The sequence below is a fragment of the Phacochoerus africanus genome, chromosome 5 (assembly GCF_016906955.1).
Source record: "Phacochoerus africanus isolate WHEZ1 chromosome 5, ROS_Pafr_v1, whole genome shotgun sequence".
Lineage (NCBI taxonomy): Eukaryota > Metazoa > Chordata > Mammalia > Artiodactyla > Suidae > Phacochoerus > Phacochoerus africanus.
Window position 1 is genome coordinate 135,878,420 of NC_062548.1, and position 18,986 is coordinate 135,897,405.

Genomic DNA, 18,986 nt, shown 5'->3' on the forward strand with positions numbered 1-18,986 from the left:
GTGTCCACGAGGTGCCAGAGCGAGAACTGCCGCCAGGCAGTGACGTCAGAAGGATGTGCAGCCGGGGGGAGGGAGACCTGGGCCAGGACGCGGGGATGGGAGGCCGAGCCCGGGCAAGACGGGGGCGGACAGGCAGGGCCCCGAGGTTCTGCCGGATGGAGCTGACGGGGGCCACGAGGCACTGGAGGGCCTGCACCTGCTCCGAGGCCAGCAGCTGCGGCCCTGGGGCGGTCCAGGGCCACCGAGACGGTGGCGCCTGACTCCGGTCACGTGACTTGGAAGAAGAAGATGTGGGCTGTGTCCACTCCTGACTCCCCTTTGAGGTCAGAGATCTCAGCTGGGGTGGCCTCTGCCCGGGCTGCAGGGCGAGGCTGGGAGAGCAGCCTGATGGGGTTGGGGGGGGGGGTTGGGGATGGTCCCAGAGAACTGGTCCTGCCTCAGGGAGCTCTTCCTCCCACCAGCAAGACCCCGGCCGGGCCCCTGCCCCCACGATGGCACCGGTCGTGCTGGGAGACGGGGATGGGCCCAGGTGGCGCCTGGCCCACCCTCACGTGAAGGGCCTGGCCCTGGGACTGAGCCCCGCACGAGGGCCGGCAGACCCAGCCGCCCTGCTGGGCTGAGACCCTGCCACACTTGCGGTGATAGGGGCCCACACACGGTGGCACGGGGTCTGTGGTCCGTGCGCACTGTCCAGGCCTCTAGGACGTTCGGCACAGAGCCAGCGGGCCTTGCTATGTTGCTCAGCTCTTCTCTGAGCTGTTCCGAAGCAGTCCACGCGCGGGGCCCGCCGCGTCCCGCCCCCCGCAGCCCCGGGCCATGTTCACCCTGCGTGCGGACGGCCAGCTCGGCCCGGGCCTTGGCCGGGCCGGGCAAGACCAAGAGACGCAGCCGCAAGCACGGGGGCGGGAGGCTTTACTGGCGGCCGTGGCGGGGCCTAGGCCAGCTTGAGGCACTGTGTGTTGAAGCAGTCCCCCTCCTTGCTGGCCACGGCCTCGAGCAGCGCCTGCTTCTTCTGCAGGCTCCGCGAGGACTCCAGCTCGTACATGGTGGCCAGGTTGAAGAGCACGCTCTCGTGCAGGTAGTGCCGCGGGTCCTGCTGCACCATGGCCTCCAGCTGCCGCAGCGAGTCCTTGAGCTTGCCCAGGTACAGCAGGCACACGGCCGCGTTGTTGTTGGCCTGCGGGGGGGTGGGGGGGACATGCGGGGCTCTGTGGGGGGGGGGGCAGGACCCCCCACCCCCAGCCCCTGCGGGTGCCCCCCTCCCCGGCCCGGGTGCGCCTCCCGCCCCCAGCTCCGTGTCTTACCACCGCGTTTGTTGGCTGGATCCTTAGGACTTCCGTGAAGAACCTGTGGGCTTCTGCAAAGTTGTTCTGACCGAGGTGGAGGAAAGCTCTGGAAACAAGCAGCATGTAAAGAACTGGGCAGGACGCGCTGTGCGCACGGGAGGGCGTTTGCCCCTCAGGGCGTCCCCTGGGCACGGGGCTCAGGGCTGTCCAGACGCTGTGGGGGGCATGCGCTCGGGGGGCGAAGGGCAGGGGGTCTGCCTCCTCGTCCTCTAGGCGTCGGAGCCTCACCCAGATCACCTCCTGCTGGACAGCCTGGTCCCTGCTCCACCTGGACTCTCTCCTTGTGGGAGCTTCACCCCAGGCAGTAGCTTCATTATGATGGTTTTTTTTTTTTAGGGCCACACGCATAGCATCTGGAGGTTGCCAGGCTAGGGGTTGAATCTGGGCTACAGCTGCCAGCCTACACCACAGCCCCAGCAACACGGGATCGGAGCCATATCTGCGACCTACACTGCATCTCACGGCAACGCTGGATCCTTAACCCACTGAGCGAGGCCAGGGATCGAACCCAGATACTCATGGATACTAGCTGGGTTCCTTACCTACTGAGCCACAACAAGAACTCCCATTTTTTTGGCCCTTTTTTTAAAAATAGCTTCATGTTAATGAGCATAAACCCACCCACACAAAGCCTCACTTTATAGTGGACTGTTTTACTCATAAAAGCCAACCACAGACACCAACCCACAGGCATTAGAATGGCTGGTGCACTAGAGATACTAAAATTTATACACATTTATGCTGAAAACTGGAGGCAGCATAAAGTAGCACTTTAAAACCCAAGAGAAAAAAAAATCTTAGAGAACTTTATGACTAAAGGAATCCAACCGCGACTCCAGGAAACACACTTCTTGGGCCCCTGATGGAGCCCAGGACAGAGCCGGCTCTGCTGTGCAGTTTACCTTGATGGGACGTTGGAGAAAATGGTCAATAAAAAACGCAAACCTATTTGTCAAAACCATTGTTTTATCCTGTAGTTCATCCAATTTGAAACACGAAGTTAAGAGACATCCCTTGCCTTTCTTTACACTAAAAACAGACTATCAGAAAGAAAAACGAAGGGAGGTCCCGTCGTGGCGCAGCGGAAGCGAACCCGACTAGGAACCAGGAGGTTGCGGGTCTGCTCCACGGCCTCGCTCAGTGGGTTAAGAATCCGGTGTTGCCGTGAGCTGCGGTGTAGGTCGGCAGCTGTAGCTCCGATTAGACCCCTAGCCTTGGGAACTCCATATGCCACAGGTGTAGCCCTAAAAAGCCAAAAAAAAAAAAAAAAAAAAGAAAAGAAAAATTATTTACTGTCACATCAAAAAGGATAAAATACATACGGAGGAATAAATCAGAAAACAAAACAAAACACTAATGAGAAAACTGAGCATGACACAGAGAGACGGGAAGACGCTCCGTGCTCCTGGGTTAGAAGAACCGATACCGTCAAAACGACCACACCCCAGGGTGATGGACGGCGTCAATGCAGTTCCCACCAAACCGCCAATGGTGTCGTTCACGGGACTAGAACAAATCATGTCTTTTCCTTTTTAGGCCACACCCGTGGCACATGGAAGTTCCTGGGCCGGGGCCTGAATCCGAGCCACAACTGTGACCTACGCCATAGCTGCGGCAATGTCAGATCCTAGCCTACTGAGCCACAGCAGGAATTCCCTAAAACAAAAAATTTGAAAATTGGTGTAGAAACACGAGACCTCAGCCACAACAATCTTGAGAAATAAGTACAGAGCTCCAGGAAGAAGGCTCCCTGACTTCGGATCATACTGCAAAGGTACAGTCATCAAAACAGCACAGCACGGGCACAAAACCAAAACGTAGATCAATGGACAGGACAAAAGCCCAGAAACAACCCCATACACTCATGGTTAATTAACCTATGACAGAGGAGACAAGAACCTACAGTGGAGAAAAGACAATCGCTTCCCTAAGTGGTTCTGGGAAACCTGGACAGCTCTACGTAAGATCTGAAATTAGAACATTCTCTAACACCAAACACAGACATAAACTCAAAATGGATAAAAGCCCTAAATGTAAGACTAGAAGCCACAAGACTCCTAGAGAACACAGAAGGAACACTCTTTGACATAAACCACAGCAATATTTTTTGGATCCATCTCCTAGAGGAATGGAAATAAAACAAGAAATAAAAAAGTGCTGGCTAATTACACTTACGAGCTTTTGCACAGCAAAGGAAACGAGAGCACTGGCAAAACAAAAAGGACACCCTTCTGAATGGGAGACAATATCTGCAAGTGACGTGACCAATCAGGGGTAAGAGCCAACATCCGAGAGCGCGCAAAGGAGTTCCTGCCATGGCGCCGTGGAAATGAATCTGCCTCGTATCCACAAGGATGTGGGTTCGATCCCTGGCCTCACTCAGTGGGTCAGGGATCCTGCATGGCTGTGGCTGTGGTGTAGGCCGGCAGCTATAGCTCTGATTTGACCCCTAGCCTGGCACCTTCCATATGCTGCAGGTGTGGCCGTAAAAAGCAGAAAAAGAATAAGCTTGATTAAAAAATGGGCAGAAGGCGTTCCCGCTGTGGCACAGTGGGTAAGGAATCTGGCATTGTCAGAGTTGAAGCAGTGGTTACAGCTGTGGCTTGGGTTCAGTCCCTGGCGCAGGGACTTCCAGATGCTGCAGGTGCAGCCATAAAAAATTCTAAAAAAATTTACAAAGTAGGCAGAGGATCAGAGTAGACAATTTCCCAAGGAGGACACGCGGACGGCCAACAGGCACCCGAGGAGATGCGCGGCACCACTACCCAGGGAAGCGCACATCCACGCGGGGAGCTGTCACCTCGCACCCGTCAGGACGGCTCCTCTCAACGCGGTGACGGACAACGGGCGCTGGGCGGATGCAGGGAAAAAGGCACCGCTGTGCGCTGCCGGCGGGAGAGCCCGCGGGCGCAGGCGCTGCGGAGCGCAGGGCGGAGGTTCCTCAGACCACTGGGAACAGAGTGACCGTGTGACCCTGCCCCTCCACTCCTGGCGACTTACCCGAAAAAAACAAAGCACTCACTAGAAAAGCACGTGCGCCCCGACGTTCACTGCAGCGTTATTTACAATTTCCAACACATGGAAGCAACCTAAGTGTCCACCAAAGGGGAAAGACGACACGCACGTGTGCACACACACACACACAATGGAGTATTAGTCATGATTTTTTTTTTTTTTTTTAGGGCTTCACCTGCAGCACATGGAAGTTCCTGGGCTTGGGGTAGGATCAGAGCTACAGCTTCCAGCCTCCACAGCTGCTCATGGCAACACGAGATCCTTGACCCACTGAAGGAAGAAGCCAGGGACTGAACGCGTGTCCTCCTGGATACTAAGTCGGGTTCGTAACTACCCCCGACTCAGTATCCTCCAAATGGAAACTACCCCCAAAGTGAAATCTCGTCATCTGCAGCAACACGGGTGGGCCCGGGGGCGCTGCGCTAAGTGAGCGGGACCAAGACAGTGAGTGACTTCACTGGCTGTGGCGTCTCGACCCCAGCCGAACAAAGCAGCGCCCCCAGACGCAGAGACCCAGCAGGCGGGCGCTAGGGGGAGGGCGGTGGGGGGAGCAGAAGGAGGCAGCTGGGGGGGGCAGGAGGCAGAAACGCCCCGGCCCCAGCAAACGAGTCACGGGGACGCAATCACGGGGTGGGGGAAGCGCGGTCGGCGACTGTGTGGCATCTCTGTCTGGGGGCACACGGTGACTGGGTTTACCGTGGCGTCCGTGTGAAAGCCGAGCACATAGCCAAGCACCCTCGCGGGTGGCGGGAGCCGGCGCCGCGCTGCAGGTCAGCCGCACTTCAGAGCCAGACGCGCTCACAGGGGTGGGGCCTGCGGCCGGCGGCGGGGGGGCTGCGGGGAGGCGGCGGGCGGCCCACGGACGCCGAGGGCAGTTCTAGGCGAGTGCCTCGGTACCGGGTCCAACACGAGCACACGGAACAGCGCCCACGGGGGGTGCGAGCGTCGCCCAGGGCGAGCCCTCGGGCGTCGTCTACGTGAGGCGACGGATGTTCCCTCACCGTCCCGTGAGCATCCCGTCACGACGCCCAGAGACCCACGTCAGGCTGCAGCCTTAAACGTGAGGCTGCTGTACGTCAACTACGCCTCAGTAAAACTGGAAGAAAGAACAAAAACATGCGTACCTGTTCATTAAAACCATTATTTTACCCTGTAGTCCATCCAACTTCTGTGTTACTTTCTCCACGTCTTGAAAATACTTTTCAGCTGTTTTTATGTCTCCAATCTGCTTCGAGAAAATTCTCCAGTCAGTGCAGGTGACAACGTTCCGTCAACATCACATACATGGCTCCCTAATATCCTGTGGGACACTGAGGACGGTTACGTATCAGGCGCGTAAGACTCTGAAAACCATTCACCGATTACTTTTTTTTTTTTTTTTTTTAAGCAAGAGCTGCTTAGGCTACGGCGGATTGTCAGCATCTACATGCTTGAAAGTGAGTCTGGAGCCCCGAGGGTGGGGCGTGGGTTCTGGGCAGGTCAGGGCTTCAGGGCCCAGAGGGCAGCGGAGGGCAACGTGCAAGGCCAGCCTGGGGGAGGGAGAGCTGAACCCGGTCCTTGGCCCTGAGCTGAACCCGGCCCAGCAGCCTGTGGTCCAGAAAGACCTAGAACTGCCTGAGGATCCAAGTCCCTGTGCGGCGATTTGTGCTTAGACGCCGACCGTGAAGGCACGAAGGGCTTCCGAGCAAGTGGACGGGGCCTGTTCCATCAGACGCCCCTCCCCGACCCTGGGCTAGGTGCCCTCGGAATCAGCCTGGCACTGCCTGGTGGGGGCAGAACCCGCTGCCGGAGGCGCACACGGGACCTGCCGACCCCTGCGCGTCCTGGTCAGGGCCTGGGCGCGCACAGGCTCTGTGATCCCCGAGGGCAGCCCTGCCGGCGGCCCCTCCTTCCTTTGGTCTGAAGCCCAGCCAGCCGCAGCCCCTACCAACCAGGCTGGTCTGCGCTCGCCTTCCCGCGGGGGCAGAGACGCAGCAAAGCACGCGGGGACCAATGGACGAGGCCACCTGATGGCGAGAGGACACAAACGCACAGGGGGCTTCGCAGCTCCAGCCGCGCTGCGCAGGCTCCCCTGGAGAAGCACCGGGAGCAGAGAGAAGCCCGGCTGCTTCACACGCCGGCGGCGCCCGCGTTCCTGCCCCCCGCACCTCACTCTGAGCCCGGGGTGGGGACCCCGAGGCCTTCCCTGTCCCCTGGGCGGGGCGGGGGCGCATGCGCATGGAGGGCAGACCCCGCATCAGTGAACAGACCTGCCCCAGCTCCGAGAGCCCTCGTTCCTCAGGCAGGTCACGCCCCCGGGAAGCCTCAGCCCGCCCATCTGTAACCTGAGCTGGTGGTACCCCTGGGGCCAAGGGCCAGCGCCTGCTCTGGTGCGCCCGCCCTTCCTCCGACCATAGCGGATGGCCCAGGACGCTCCGCCCTGAGCTCTGGGGGTCACGCAGAAGCCCTAAGAGACTGAGGGGGGACAGAGACACCCGCAGGCATGGGCCGCCGTCCTGGGTGCCTGCACCCCTTCTCCACCTCGTCAGCTAAGCGCGCCCTGGTGCTGTGCCCTTCTTGGCAAAGCGGGCACGTCGGGCTCTGTGCCCGGGACCATGGCTCCACACAGGACGTCTTCCGTCCATCCACGCGGACTGGGGCGCTCTTTCCAGCAAAACACCAGTGACTTACTATCAGCCACGTTAAATAAGATTCTTGGTGGTTTGCCGGCACTTTCCTAACTGCAGCAGGACGATTTCTCAGTGCTCCCTCTCAGCGCCTCCTAGATGAACGTGTGTGTACATTCATGCTTAGCAAGTGGCTTCCTAGCATGTCAAAGCTGGAGGGCTTAACACTCGGGAGCCACAGCAGCACCACTGGGCACAGACTTCTGCTTCGGCAGCGTTCCTTCCTTAAACCTGAGAGCTCACACCCAGCCCCCGGCCCCTTACCTGGAGGAAAATCCGGCCGATGCAGCTCAGCACCTGGGGCTCCTGCTCCGGTAGGTACTGGATGACCGAGTGGTAGGCGTCCACGGCCAGCACGTAATCCTGCGGGGCCCAGGGAACATTCCAGAGTTAATGGTGGTGCTCCTTCGAACACGTTCGCAGGAGGTCAAGCACCTGCAGACTCACAGGGAGGGGACACACCACCTGGGGAGGGGAGCTGGCCCAGGCGGGTGCGGCCAACAGGCTCTGGGCCCTGCGTGTAACCAGCATCCCGAAAGCCCGGCTCTGCCCCGCGGCTTCAGGTTGGGCACTTCGTGTTTCACCTGGACTCCTTCCCAACAAAACTGTTAAGTGAATCTTGTCTCCACCTGCCATAAACATACCCCCAATTTATTCACAGTGTCTCTTCAACATTTTCTTTGCTAGAACTTGAGAGAGAAAGTTCTTAAATGTAACAAAAGCCCAGTGAGACAGCTGGGCGGGGAGAGCGCGCTGGTTCTCACGGGAGGAGGGTGCCGGGCATCATGGGGGCACCAGGACAGCTCTGTGCTCCTGGCCGTGCCATCACCTCTCCCTTCCCCATTCTCCTGTGTCCCCATTGGGTGCCCAGCCAAGGCCGGCTGGGCGCGGGGCCGTTGTGAGCAGAGTCCACAAGCAGAGGTGGAAGCCATCGAATCTCAGGTGTGAGATGCCATCTTGCCAGAGTCACAGGGACACCCTGAGCTCTCGGACGCAGGGTCACCGTCTGGTCTGACGAGCGGATGCAGTGCCAACTCATGTTGGCAGCTCGGTTTCTCGACTTGGTTATAACGCTTGCTCAGCAACACACAGGGCCACAGCCGTAGTCTGAGTCTCTGTGCAACCCCAGTGGGACTCTTCCTTCTTTGTTCTTCCACGTTTTCACCCTTCATGCAAACTGGTACTGGAATCACTAGTTTGGAGGTGGGATCTTACAAGACAGACGGATGACAAGGACAATTCCAGTTTAGCGGAAAAAAAAAAGGGAAAAGACTCTCCAGTCCGGCGGCTTTGAGCGCCGCTCATCAGAAGGCACGGTGCTTACGCGTGGGGGCGCAGGGAGCTGCTGCACCTGCCCGGCCCCCTCGGCCTCTGGCTCCTGCCGCCGCTGCCCCGTGCAGGGTGAGTGTGTGAATGAGGGCACCCTGACTCCGGGTGCCTGGCTGCCAGTGCGGGCACCCTCACGGGCTGTGGGCCTGGCTCCAGCCGAGCTCTAGACTTCCAGGGCGTCGGGGAGACCTCGGAGCATCTGAGAATCACCTGCTCCAGCCCTTACTTTCAGATCTTGTTAGTTGGCACCGCGTGGCCCTGGATCTCGCCCATGTTCATCCTGGCCTGTGAGTCTCACTCAGGTGACGCTGTGGGCCGAGCCCGGGGCCCTGGAGGTTCTGCTGTCCTTGCTGGTGGGGAGGGGGCACGTCAGCGCCCCTTCCAGAATGGCTTTCTGGCCGGGTCACTGCCTTTCAACCTCACGTTTGGGCGCTCCAGGCCAGGCGTCAATGTAGCAGACGACAATTGGAAATGGAAAGGGCGGGTTTTAAAAACCAAGCCCCGACCCTTGATGGAGCTATTTGGCTGCGGTTCTGCTTAAGCAGGGCTCTCCTGGGTCAGCACCTGGGGGCAGACCCACAGGCGTTGGCACCACTGAGGTCAGAGGAGGGGGGCCGTGGGCAGCTGCAGGGTCACGGGGCTGCCTGGGAGCTGCTGCAGCCACGGAGACGGACTCCAGCAGGCTCCAAGGAGTCCCGCCGCCCACACACTGGAGCGGGAGCTTGTCAGAGCTTCGGGCCCCGATCACCACGTCCCGCCACTGTCTGCGTACCAGAGGTGAGGAGACGGGGTCCCTTTAAGGGAAAAGGGCTGAAAAGAGCTCTGCAGACGTGGCTCTGAGCTCGGCTGCGCGAGGCCTGCCCGCAGGAACAGACCTGTTTGACCTGTCTTCACCTCGTCTTCCAGCAGCTCCGCGGAAGGCTGGGCAGGGTGATGCTGGCAAGGAGGAGCTGCCCGGTCCCTCGATGCCTGAGCGGGCTGGGCAGGCGGGACCTGCGCCCGTGTGGATGCCCGCGAGGCACCAAGGCCGCATGAGCCCCAGGAGCGGAGGGGACACCGTGCACCCGTGAGACGGGTGGGGTCTCCAGGCTCTGGGGCACACGCCACGCTGCCTGATGGTTTCCATGCACATATTCGGGGCGGGACGTATGAAGACTGCTCCTCGTTAAAAAGCTATATTAGTAGTTATTTCACTGTAATAGAAATGTTATTCAAAATAATTAACTGGCTGATGGAAGAACTCATTGTTAGTCCATATACGCATAATTTGATTAACACGACAGCCCACGTGTTGGGGCCTCACGCTGCTGTAATGCTGGGTGCGCCCACTAGATGGCGGCAGGACGCACGTCCTCACTGAGGCTTTCATTGTTAAAATTCTTCACTTTTTTTAACTCGACAATGAAATAGCCTAAAATTTCAAATTAAACCGCATCTGCTGTAAAAGTATGTCTGAGCCGCGACGCCATAGGGAGAAGACCTGCTCTGGTGCCACTGCTCCCACAGCACAGCAAAGAGGATGGTTCTCCTCCCAGAATTTTCTATGCCTGTGCCTCAACAATGCACAAAAAAGCCCTCCGGTGGAGCTGGAGATCCCTCCTGAGGAGTTTCAGCTCGAGATCAATGAGACATCCGCCTGTGAATTTACAATTTGTTTCTCTGTGTAAGCCATCAAGCTGCCAGTGGCACGAGGGACAGGTCCCACCTGCAGGGTCAGGAGTGGACAGGAGGAAGGAACCTAGAGAACCAGGGCTCCGCCACCCACGCTGTCCAGCTTCTGTGCCTAGTTTCAGGGGCGGCTCTGGGGCCCAGAGCTGAGAGGGATGCGAGGTGGTCTGCACCCCAGTATCACGGCAGCTCAGGGGGTGCATGGAAGGTGAGGCCCCCAGGACACGCAGCGAGGCCTCCTTGAGGGGACCTACAGCTGCCCCAGGACATGGTCCTCCTGGGGGGCGGCCCGTCGGGGTTAAACCCCAGCTCCCAGAGCACATTTCTCCGCCGGGCAACTGGCCTGCTGTGCTGAAAAGCCAGGACCTGCTCTGGGCAATTGCAGCCAAGGATCTGGGCAGCAGCAGCCTTCGGCCCCCACTGCTCCCAATGGGGCTGTGAGCGGGGGCGGGCCTGCCTGGGGAGGGGACAGACGGGAGAAGGAAGGTCACGTGCCCTCGGCTGGGGCTGGTTCAGCCTCCTGGTCCTCGGGGCGCCCAGCACTGGGGCCTAAGGGGCATGTCTCAAGGGGCAGCCTGTCTCCTGAGGCTGGGGCTGTGGAGGGTCTGGTCAGGTCAGAGGAGGCCACCACCTCCTCTAACCCCGGGGAACAGAGGCTGCCTTGCTGGGGACGAATTCAGAGAGAAGCAGGGCAAGGATTTGATAGCATGAACGAGGATTTCAATTCCATCGCCCAGACCCCGTTAGAAGAGTGAAACCTGCCAGTGTCAAGTCTCCCGTCTACTGACATTCCTTTAGCACAAGTTCAAGTGCGCCGGGCCTGAGCGTGTCAGCGGCCTTCCGGCTCCGCAGCCCCTCCTGCTGCCTTGGGGTGCCTCTCCTGCCACGGGGTCCCCCCGCCCCCGAGGGTCATACCTTCATGAGCAGCAGGCAGTTGGCCATGGAGCAGGTGACCCGGCCCAGGCGGGACCGCCACAGCTGCACGGAGGCTGCAAGAGAGGAGACAGTGAGTGCGCGGTGGGGCTGTCCATTAGCCCTGATGGGGACAGTGGCCCCTCTGTCCCCGGGCTTTCGGCTCTGGGAGGAGCAAGGAAAACGGGAGGGGGACGGACCGCCCAGCTTCAGGGCGGACAGGTCCCTTCATCAAACCTGGGCCACGTTCCCAGGCTGGACAGCTGGTGAGAGAGTGGCTGGGCCTGTGCCTGGGCCGGCGGCCTCGCCGTTTTAACGGGAAGCGACAGCTCCTCTCTCCGTCTGCTTGGCCAGGCTCTGGAGGCCGGGTCGGGGGGCGGGGGGTCGAGAAGCGGGGAGCGGGTGGTGTGCGGCCAGGCGGTTCAGCCGCTGTCCCCTCGGGCCAGGGAGAGCAGGACCCGGACGTGTCTGAATGACAGTAACTGGGCCAGCTTGCCTTAAACGGACCTTCCTTCTAAGGCCAGACCAGGGGTCCATTCTGGGACGACAATCCCCCAGAGAAGATGCTCATGCCAGATGCTGGCCTCTCCCGGGAAGGGCGGAGGAGCCGAGGGCGAGAGGGTGAAGCGCGGCGGGAGGACGACAGGCGGGGGACAGGGAGGGGCTGTGGTCGGCCGGGCGGCCACTGACCTTGCCGGTTCTCCTGTGCCATGCTGCTCATGCCCCCGTCCTCCGCGAGGCCCTGCTCCAGGTTCGCCAGGATCTGCGGGGATTTCAGGAGAGACCGAGCGTGAGGCTGCTCCGAGGCTCCGTCGCAGGGCCTCCCCGGAGCGGCCGCTGTCCCCGGAAGCCTGTCTGTCCAGGACCGTTTCACAGGGACACGTGGCCTCCGTCACGTCCGTCGTTTCCCTTTTGGCTCAGGGCTCTGGGTCGCCGCCTGTGGGAACTGCTTTCCGTGAAAGGAGAAGCTGCGGCCTCTGTGATCTGGGCAGGGATGTCTTAGAGGCAGGCGGAGGCGGAAAGGCGACCACGGCAGACACACTTTGCTGGGGAGAGGCCGAGAGGGCCAACCGCAAGCCGGCCTCTCCTGTCCCGGCCGTGGGACGACCGACCTGAGGCCTCGGGCCTCGGGCAACACCCTCTGGCTCAGTGGGTCCTGCCAGCTAACAGGCCCCAAACACCCAGCTCACTGCAGGCCCAGGGCCACACACCAGGTGGGGACACGTTGCCGTGAGCACGTGACCACTCGGGACACAGCCGGGGTTCAGTGGTGACCGCGTGAAGATGAGCAAGCTGGTCCCAGCCAGGTCGAATGACACCTTTCAAGGAGTCTGTCTTCTGGTAACTGACCACAAAGCCAGAAGCTGACCCGGAAACAAGGGAGACCATGCTGGGACCACGTTGCAGGGTGGGAACGAAGGGAAGGGACAGGGACCAGAGGTACCGGGGAAGAAAACAGGAGGCCTCGGGGGCCACGCGCACAGCAGAGGGTCCGGCCCGGCCCGGCAGTGACACCAGCCACAGCTACAGAGCCTGGAATCTGCAGCGCAGTGGGGGCTGTGGGCGAGGGCCGGGCTGGGGGCCCTGACCCATGGCCGGGGTGAATCTTGGGGTGGGGGCGGTGGAGGAGGGGGGCTTGAAACAAGTAATGAAAACCTCAGCATCTAGGAGTTCAATGCACCCCTGCCTTCTCTCCCCTGCCGGCCCTGCCACGACCTCGACAGGGCCGAGTCCGCTGGGGTCAATCCTCATCCGATAACCTCCTGTTTTTGCAGCTCCTCTGCCGGCCACCAGGACACACCCCGGCCCCCTCCTCCCATTTACAGCACAGAGCACCCCGTGCGCGCAGCCTTGAGACCCTGAGGGGTGCCAGGCGTCGGCTGAGGGAGATGGGGAACCATTTCTCCAGCCCCGGCAGGTCGCGCGCGGGGGATCCCTGCTGCTGCAGGACCCCTACCCCCATGGCACCCCCACGCCCATCCTGGGAGGGCCGTCACAGACGCCAGCGCACCCTGACAGCAGGGCGGGGTGGGCAAGAGACTTCGGGCACAGGGGCCGTGTTTCGCCCAAGGAGGAAACTCTAAGCCTGAACCAACAGCCCAGCTGCCCGACCCCATGTATCACCAAACAGTTCAAAAAGGCGACTTGGGAGTTCCTGTCGTGGCGCAGTGGTTAACGAATCCGACTAGGAACCATGAGGTTGCAGGTTCCGTCCCTGCCCTTGCTCAGTGGGTTAAGGATCCGGCGTTGCCATGAGCTGTGGTGTAGGTTGCAGACGCGGCTCGGATCCCGCGTTGCTGTGGCTCTGGCGTAGGCCGGTGGCTACAGCTCCGATTCGACCCCTAGCCTGGGAACCTCCATATGCCGCGGGAGCGGCCCAAGAAATAGCAACAACAACAACAACAACAAAAAATAGACGAAAGACAAAAAAAAAAAAAAAAAAGGCGACTTGTAGCCTGTTCCTTATAGAGAGACCAAACTCGCGTTCTGAATTCTCTGCCGCTCTCCTGGGAGGGGAAGGGTGACGGCCTAGGATAACTGACACCTTTGCTGGGTCACTTATGAACATTTCTGGGTTCCCAGAAACCTCCAGCAGCCCGAGGGAAGGCCCCGTCCACACCTCCTCCAGAAATCCCAGAAGTCTGTGGGCCCTGGTGCGTTAAATTTCAGGCTCTGAGTCTCAGGCAGGGCATAGCCCCAAAGCCTGTATTTCCGATGAGCTCCGGGCCACCCCAGTGCCTTTGCACCTGTCCCTTGTCAGCCTCCACGGGTGGTGGGTGCGTAGGTCTGGGGAACGGGTATTATGTGTGAAGCTTCCAGCACACAGACCCCTGGGGGCGGGCCCAACTCCCAGGCCGTGGACTGATTCCCCGCTGACTCCAGACCGGGTCTCCCTAGAGAGCCTAGACTTCTCTGGGTCAGTCCTTTCCCACTGGCGCCCGGGCTCCTGGAACACAGGCCATATTAACAGCTGACGACTGGGTGTCGCGCGCGGTCACTGGCCCGCATCGTGATCCGACCACACGGCCGCCCCGAGGCAGCTGCCGGCCGCCTCCTGCACAGGTGGGCGGCTCAAGGCCTAGACAGGCCGGTCACTCTGCCAGGAAGGGCTGCGCAACCTGCAGGCCAGCTGCCCTCCTCCGCGCAAGTCAGAGGGTGAGAACACGGGATGCAGGATAAGCAAGGCCTGACCGCTCCGTGCCACGGAAGCCTGCCTGCTGCTGGGCTGCCGTGTCGGCGTCAGGGCAGGACTGTCACGAAGCTGGGGGACCCTGAGGGTCACCTTGGCACATCAGACTTCATGCTGCTTTGGGGCTGCTGAGGGCTCCCTGTGCTGGATTTCCCGTGATGCAAGCTGGAATTTCCAAAGGGGCAGATTTCCAAATGAGGACGTCCCCACGGGCTCTTCCCGCTGTGACCTCAGAGCACACTGGGCCTGCAGCACGCATGTCAACAGCAAAGGGCAGAGACGCGGCCTGGACCAGGAAGCAGAGCTTTGCGGTGGTGGTGGGCCTGGACCCGGGTCCCACTCGGCCTCCTCTGGGTCTGGCGGGAGGCTTGCTGGGCACGCGGCAGGGGCGGAGCCGAGCAGGGGCGGAGGAAAAACCTGGCCCCGGGAGGGATGTTCCCACGAGATGCCCCTCTTCCCGCTTGACCCCCCCACCCCCCCCTCCAGTGAGGGTCCCACTGACCCCTGAACCCACTGAGACGGATTTCTCACAGAAGCAAGTGCAGCTGCACCCACCCTGGCACCATCAAGGGGACACGCGTGACCAAAGCTTAGAGCATCCGTTCCAAGGTCACCAGGCACAAACTGAAGCTGGGCGGGGAGATGAGTGTCTGCAGTGGGACTCCAGAGGGGCAGGGGGCCGTCCAGAGCCCGGTCCGAGCCGACACCAGGCCCTCCCGTCACGGGGACCTCGCACGTGGGGGCAGGTGCGGGGTGTGGGCGATGCAGGGAGAGTGCGGACCACGGGGCGGGGGCGGGGGCGGGGGGGGGGCTCGGGAGGGAGCCGAGGGTCGCGGCCTCAGCACTCAGGCCCACTCCCCGGATGCGGACGGAGGGAAAGCCAATTAGAAAGTCACCTGCACGCAGTTTGGGACATCACCGAGCCAGCGTTTCTCAATCACAAGTTTTGTTTTCCCAGTTCTGAAAATAACTAGACTTGAACCACGTTTGAAGACTCAAGGAAGGTGGGAGTTCCCGTCATGGCTCAAGGAAAAGAATCTGATGAGCATCCACGAGGACACAGGTTCGATCCCTGGCCTCGCTCAGTGGATCCGGCATTGCCCTGAGCTGTGGTGTAGGTCACAGACGCGGCTCGGATCCCACGCTGCTGTGGCTGGGGTGTAGGCGGGCAGCTGTAGCTCTGATTAGACCCCGAGCCTGGGAACCTCCATGTGCTGCGGGTGCAGCCCTGAAAAGCAAAAAAAAAAAAAAAAAAAAACATCAAGAAGAAAGAAAGTGTTAGAATCTAAGAAGCAAATTGATAACATAATTTCCCCATCAACTGCTCAAAGAGAGCAAAGGTTTTCTTACTGTCTTTTCAGTTATAAAAACTGGCAGCTGATGCAAAGCTGGGGGGCGAGGCGCCCAGGTGCGCCTGTGTGCTGGACGGGGGGCCGGCCGCGCCCGGAGGAGGCCGGGCTGCCTCCCTGTGGGGGGGCACCGAGGAGGACCCTGCAGACCCCAGAGCCGCGGGGACAGGAAGCAGGAGGTCCCCAGTACAAACGACCTCACCCCACCTGCTGCCGCATGCCTACCGCTTGCTGATAGTCTGCAAAGCGCTTCCACGGACACGCCTCCCTTCCCGCCGGGCCTGGCTGCTTCGGGAAGGGCAGGCTGGCTTCGGTGCCCAGACCGAGGCCCTCGGAGGGCGGGCTGCCCACCGCCTGGAGACGGAGCCCCCAGACCACCCCTTCCCCCGCCACCCGCTACGGGAGCCACCTGCTGTCTTCCACGTAATCACTCCCTCACAGCCCAGAGTAAGTCGCGAGGCCCCTCTGAACCTCAGCCGCCCTCGGAGGCAGCGTCACGTGTGACAGCGGTCCCGACGCGGTGTGATGTGTGCCGACTCTGGAGCCCTCGCACCCATCATCTCTCTAGACGCGGCCCTGACCGCACACAGGCGCGCGGGGTCTCCGCCGGACGCGGGAGGGCCTGGCAGCCCGGACTCGGTTCGCACGCGTGCTTTCCACACCGGGGAGAGCGCGCCTGCTCTCGTTCACGAGGAACGCCAAGAGGAAGGGCTTCGGGACTCGCCCTGGCCCCCAACCGCTCGCCACCCCCCCGGAACAGTGCCTGGCGCAACAGCGCAAGCCCGGAGCACAAGGACCACCTGCCTTTCCGGAGGTGGGGCGGGCGGGGGCGGGGGGTACCTTGCTGCAGACGGCCTTCACGCGGTGCAGCCTGTCCAGCGACTCCTGCGGGTTCCCCAGGTACTGCTGCAGCTCCGCGTGCAGGATCCGCATGGAGAAGGGCACCATGGAGCCTGGAAAGGAAGTGGAGGGGGCGTCAGTCTCCCCTGAGCTCCCAGACCCGGCGTGTCCGCAGACACTCGTGCGCAGGGACGATGGGTGCCTTCGATTCCTGGCGAAGGTCGCAACGGTGCCACCAAGCATGAGACGCGTCTTGATTTTCTCTGTGAAGTTGCATGTACGTATGTCTGAGTCAGGGACAGAGTGGGTGTCACTGCTGTGTCCATAGCTACGCTCCAGGCGTGGGGAAACGATCCCCAAATGAACGAAACGGTAGAGACGGGCGCCTGCCCTCTTGGCTCCCTGATGGGGAGAGGCCGCGAAGGGAGGGGCTGGTAAGTCAGAAGCGGGGACGCAGGACCAGGCGGGATGGGAGTGTAAGTCTCGGGTCCCGAGGACGGAGGGCCGGCCTGGCGACGGAGCTTCAGCCTGCCTGTGGCTCTGGGGTCAAAGTTCTACCTGGGAGCCGACCCCACGGAGGGCTGGGGAGCTGGCCTTGAGACGCCCGGGCAGCCGGAGGAAGGCATTCAGGGCAGCGCCGGCTGGTGCAGGGCCTGAGGGCGGCTCCCCGAAAGGGGCTGCAGTTGACATGAACTTCCACGGGGTGTGGGTGCGGCTGCGTCCTCAGGATAAGCTCCTAACGTGACTTGGGGTTTGAGCCAGTATCAACCTAAGTTTACCTTACAGATCATCAAATGAGCAAAGCGGCACTGACCAGAACGAGACAAAGGATGGGAAACCGGAGCGCAGGGCAGTCACGGGCACTCAGAAAGGGACTTGGCCACAGCAAGACCTGGAGCAGACTTTAGCGATGCTGAGCCAACAAGCTGTGTGACAGCCACAAGCCACTCGGCCCCTCTGTGCCTCCGTCAGCCAGCCGTCCGTCCCTTCGCCATCGGCGAGGGCCGGCACGTGCCACGCTGAGACGGCTTCGGGTCGGTGCTTCTTCTTGGCTTGAAAACTGCAGGATGCTCTACGGTCTTTAATAAGGATGGGAAGGAGCGAGGTCCAAAGGACAAAGAAAAACGAGGAACGCCGTGGAAGACAGGTTCTGCCGCGCAGGGAGCCTGGGGAGAGAGAGGTGGCAGTTGCGGAACCGCGACCGTCGCAATCGTGACTGCGGCTGGTTGATGACGCTACACAGGCCCGTGTCTGAGAGGGCGGCGCGCCGAGTTCCCACTGTGGTATCAGTCGCTTCGGCCTCCCAGAAAGAGAGGCGACGGACCATCAGCAGCACTAAAAAGGGATCGCGCCAACTCGGGACCTTGTGCCCACGTTGCGTCTTTCCGTCCCCCACACCAAACGGAGGACAGGCAGGCAGAAGGAGAGGGTGCGGCTCAAGCGCTTCGAGCTCCCTAAGCGCAGAAACAAAACGCTGTGGAAGTTCCCAAGCCCAGTTTACAAATGAGCTGAAAATAGGACAAGGGGGCCAGGAGTGACTTGCTCTTTGACCTGCCGATTGCCCACGGCCTGGGGGAACTTTCTGGACTTAAAAGGACACATGGGAATACTGTGAACTAAATAAAAATGAAAATACAGCTTATCGAAAATCTGTAGGTTGCTGCAAAAGCAGTGCTAAGAGCATTAAATGCATATATTTAAAACAACAACCTAAAATCAGTCACCTAAACTGCTACCACAGGATACGAGAGATAAACAAACAATATAAAAGCAGAGAAGGAGTTCCCACTGTGGCTTGGCAGAAATGAATTTGACTGGTATCCATGAGGATGTGGGTTCAATCCCTGGCTTCGCTCAGTGGGTTAAGGATCTGGCGCTGCTGTGAGCCGTGGTGTAGGGCACAGGTGTGGCTTGGGTCCCACATGGCTGCGGCTGTGGCTTAGGCAGCTGTAGCTCTGATTGGACCCCTAGCCTGGGAACTTCCCTGTGTTGCAGGTGCGGCCCTAAAAAAAAAAAAAAGAGCAGAAAGGAATGACACCGAAAACAGGACATCAACAGAGAAAATCATCAAAACGCAAACCCAGTTCTTTGCCGAAAATCAGTAAAATTTATAAAACTCTAGCCAGGCCAATCGAAAGAGAGCAGATGTGAATTCCTAATATCAGAAATGAAGAAGGGGTCATCACTACTGACCACATGGGCACTAAAAGGAAAATAAAGGGACACTAGGAACAAACCTAGGCCAATGTATTCTGCAAGCTACGTGAAACGGACCGGTGCTGGAAAGACACAACCCACTAAAACTCACACAAGGAGAAAAGGACAAACTCAATAGGCCAATGTCTATTTCAGCAATTCAGTTAATAAATAACGACCTTCCAGAAACAGCGGGCGCCAGGCCCAGGCAGTTTCCCCGGTGAATTCTACCCAAGATTTAAGGAAGAAGCGGCACCAACTCTCCATAAGCTCTGCCTGAAAACAGCAGCAGACGGACACTTCCCAGTTCATCCGACGAGGCCGGCTTTGCGCCGACACCAAAACCAGGCAGCAGCGCAGCAAAGGAAAGCCAGAGAGCAGCAAGCCTCCGAATACAGATACAAAATCCTCCACCAAATTAGCAAATCAAATCCAACCCCAAAATTACCAAGTCTAACGGCACATCCCACTCGAC

At 60.0% G+C, this 18,986-nt stretch overlaps 1 protein-coding gene across 1 annotated transcript in view; it reads right to left on the reverse strand.

The window, feature by feature from the left end:
- Positions 1-895: 895 nt before the first annotated feature.
- TRAPPC12 (trafficking protein particle complex subunit 12) overlaps positions 896-18,986 on the reverse strand; it is a 46,596-nt gene continuing 28,505 nt past the window's right edge. Inside the window, exons 6-12 of the mRNA XM_047782715.1 lie at positions 16,316-16,428; positions 11,627-11,699; positions 10,940-11,013; positions 7,292-7,390; positions 5,486-5,586; positions 1,305-1,392; positions 896-1,177 (exon numbers count right to left, since the gene is read on the reverse strand). Of these exons, the coding sequence (XP_047638671.1) occupies positions 935-1,177; positions 1,305-1,392; positions 5,486-5,586; positions 7,292-7,390; positions 10,940-11,013; positions 11,627-11,699; positions 16,316-16,428 (791 nt within the window). The 3' untranslated portion in view covers positions 896-934. The remainder of the gene's footprint in view (positions 1,178-1,304; positions 1,393-5,485; positions 5,587-7,291; positions 7,391-10,939; positions 11,014-11,626; positions 11,700-16,315; positions 16,429-18,986) is intronic.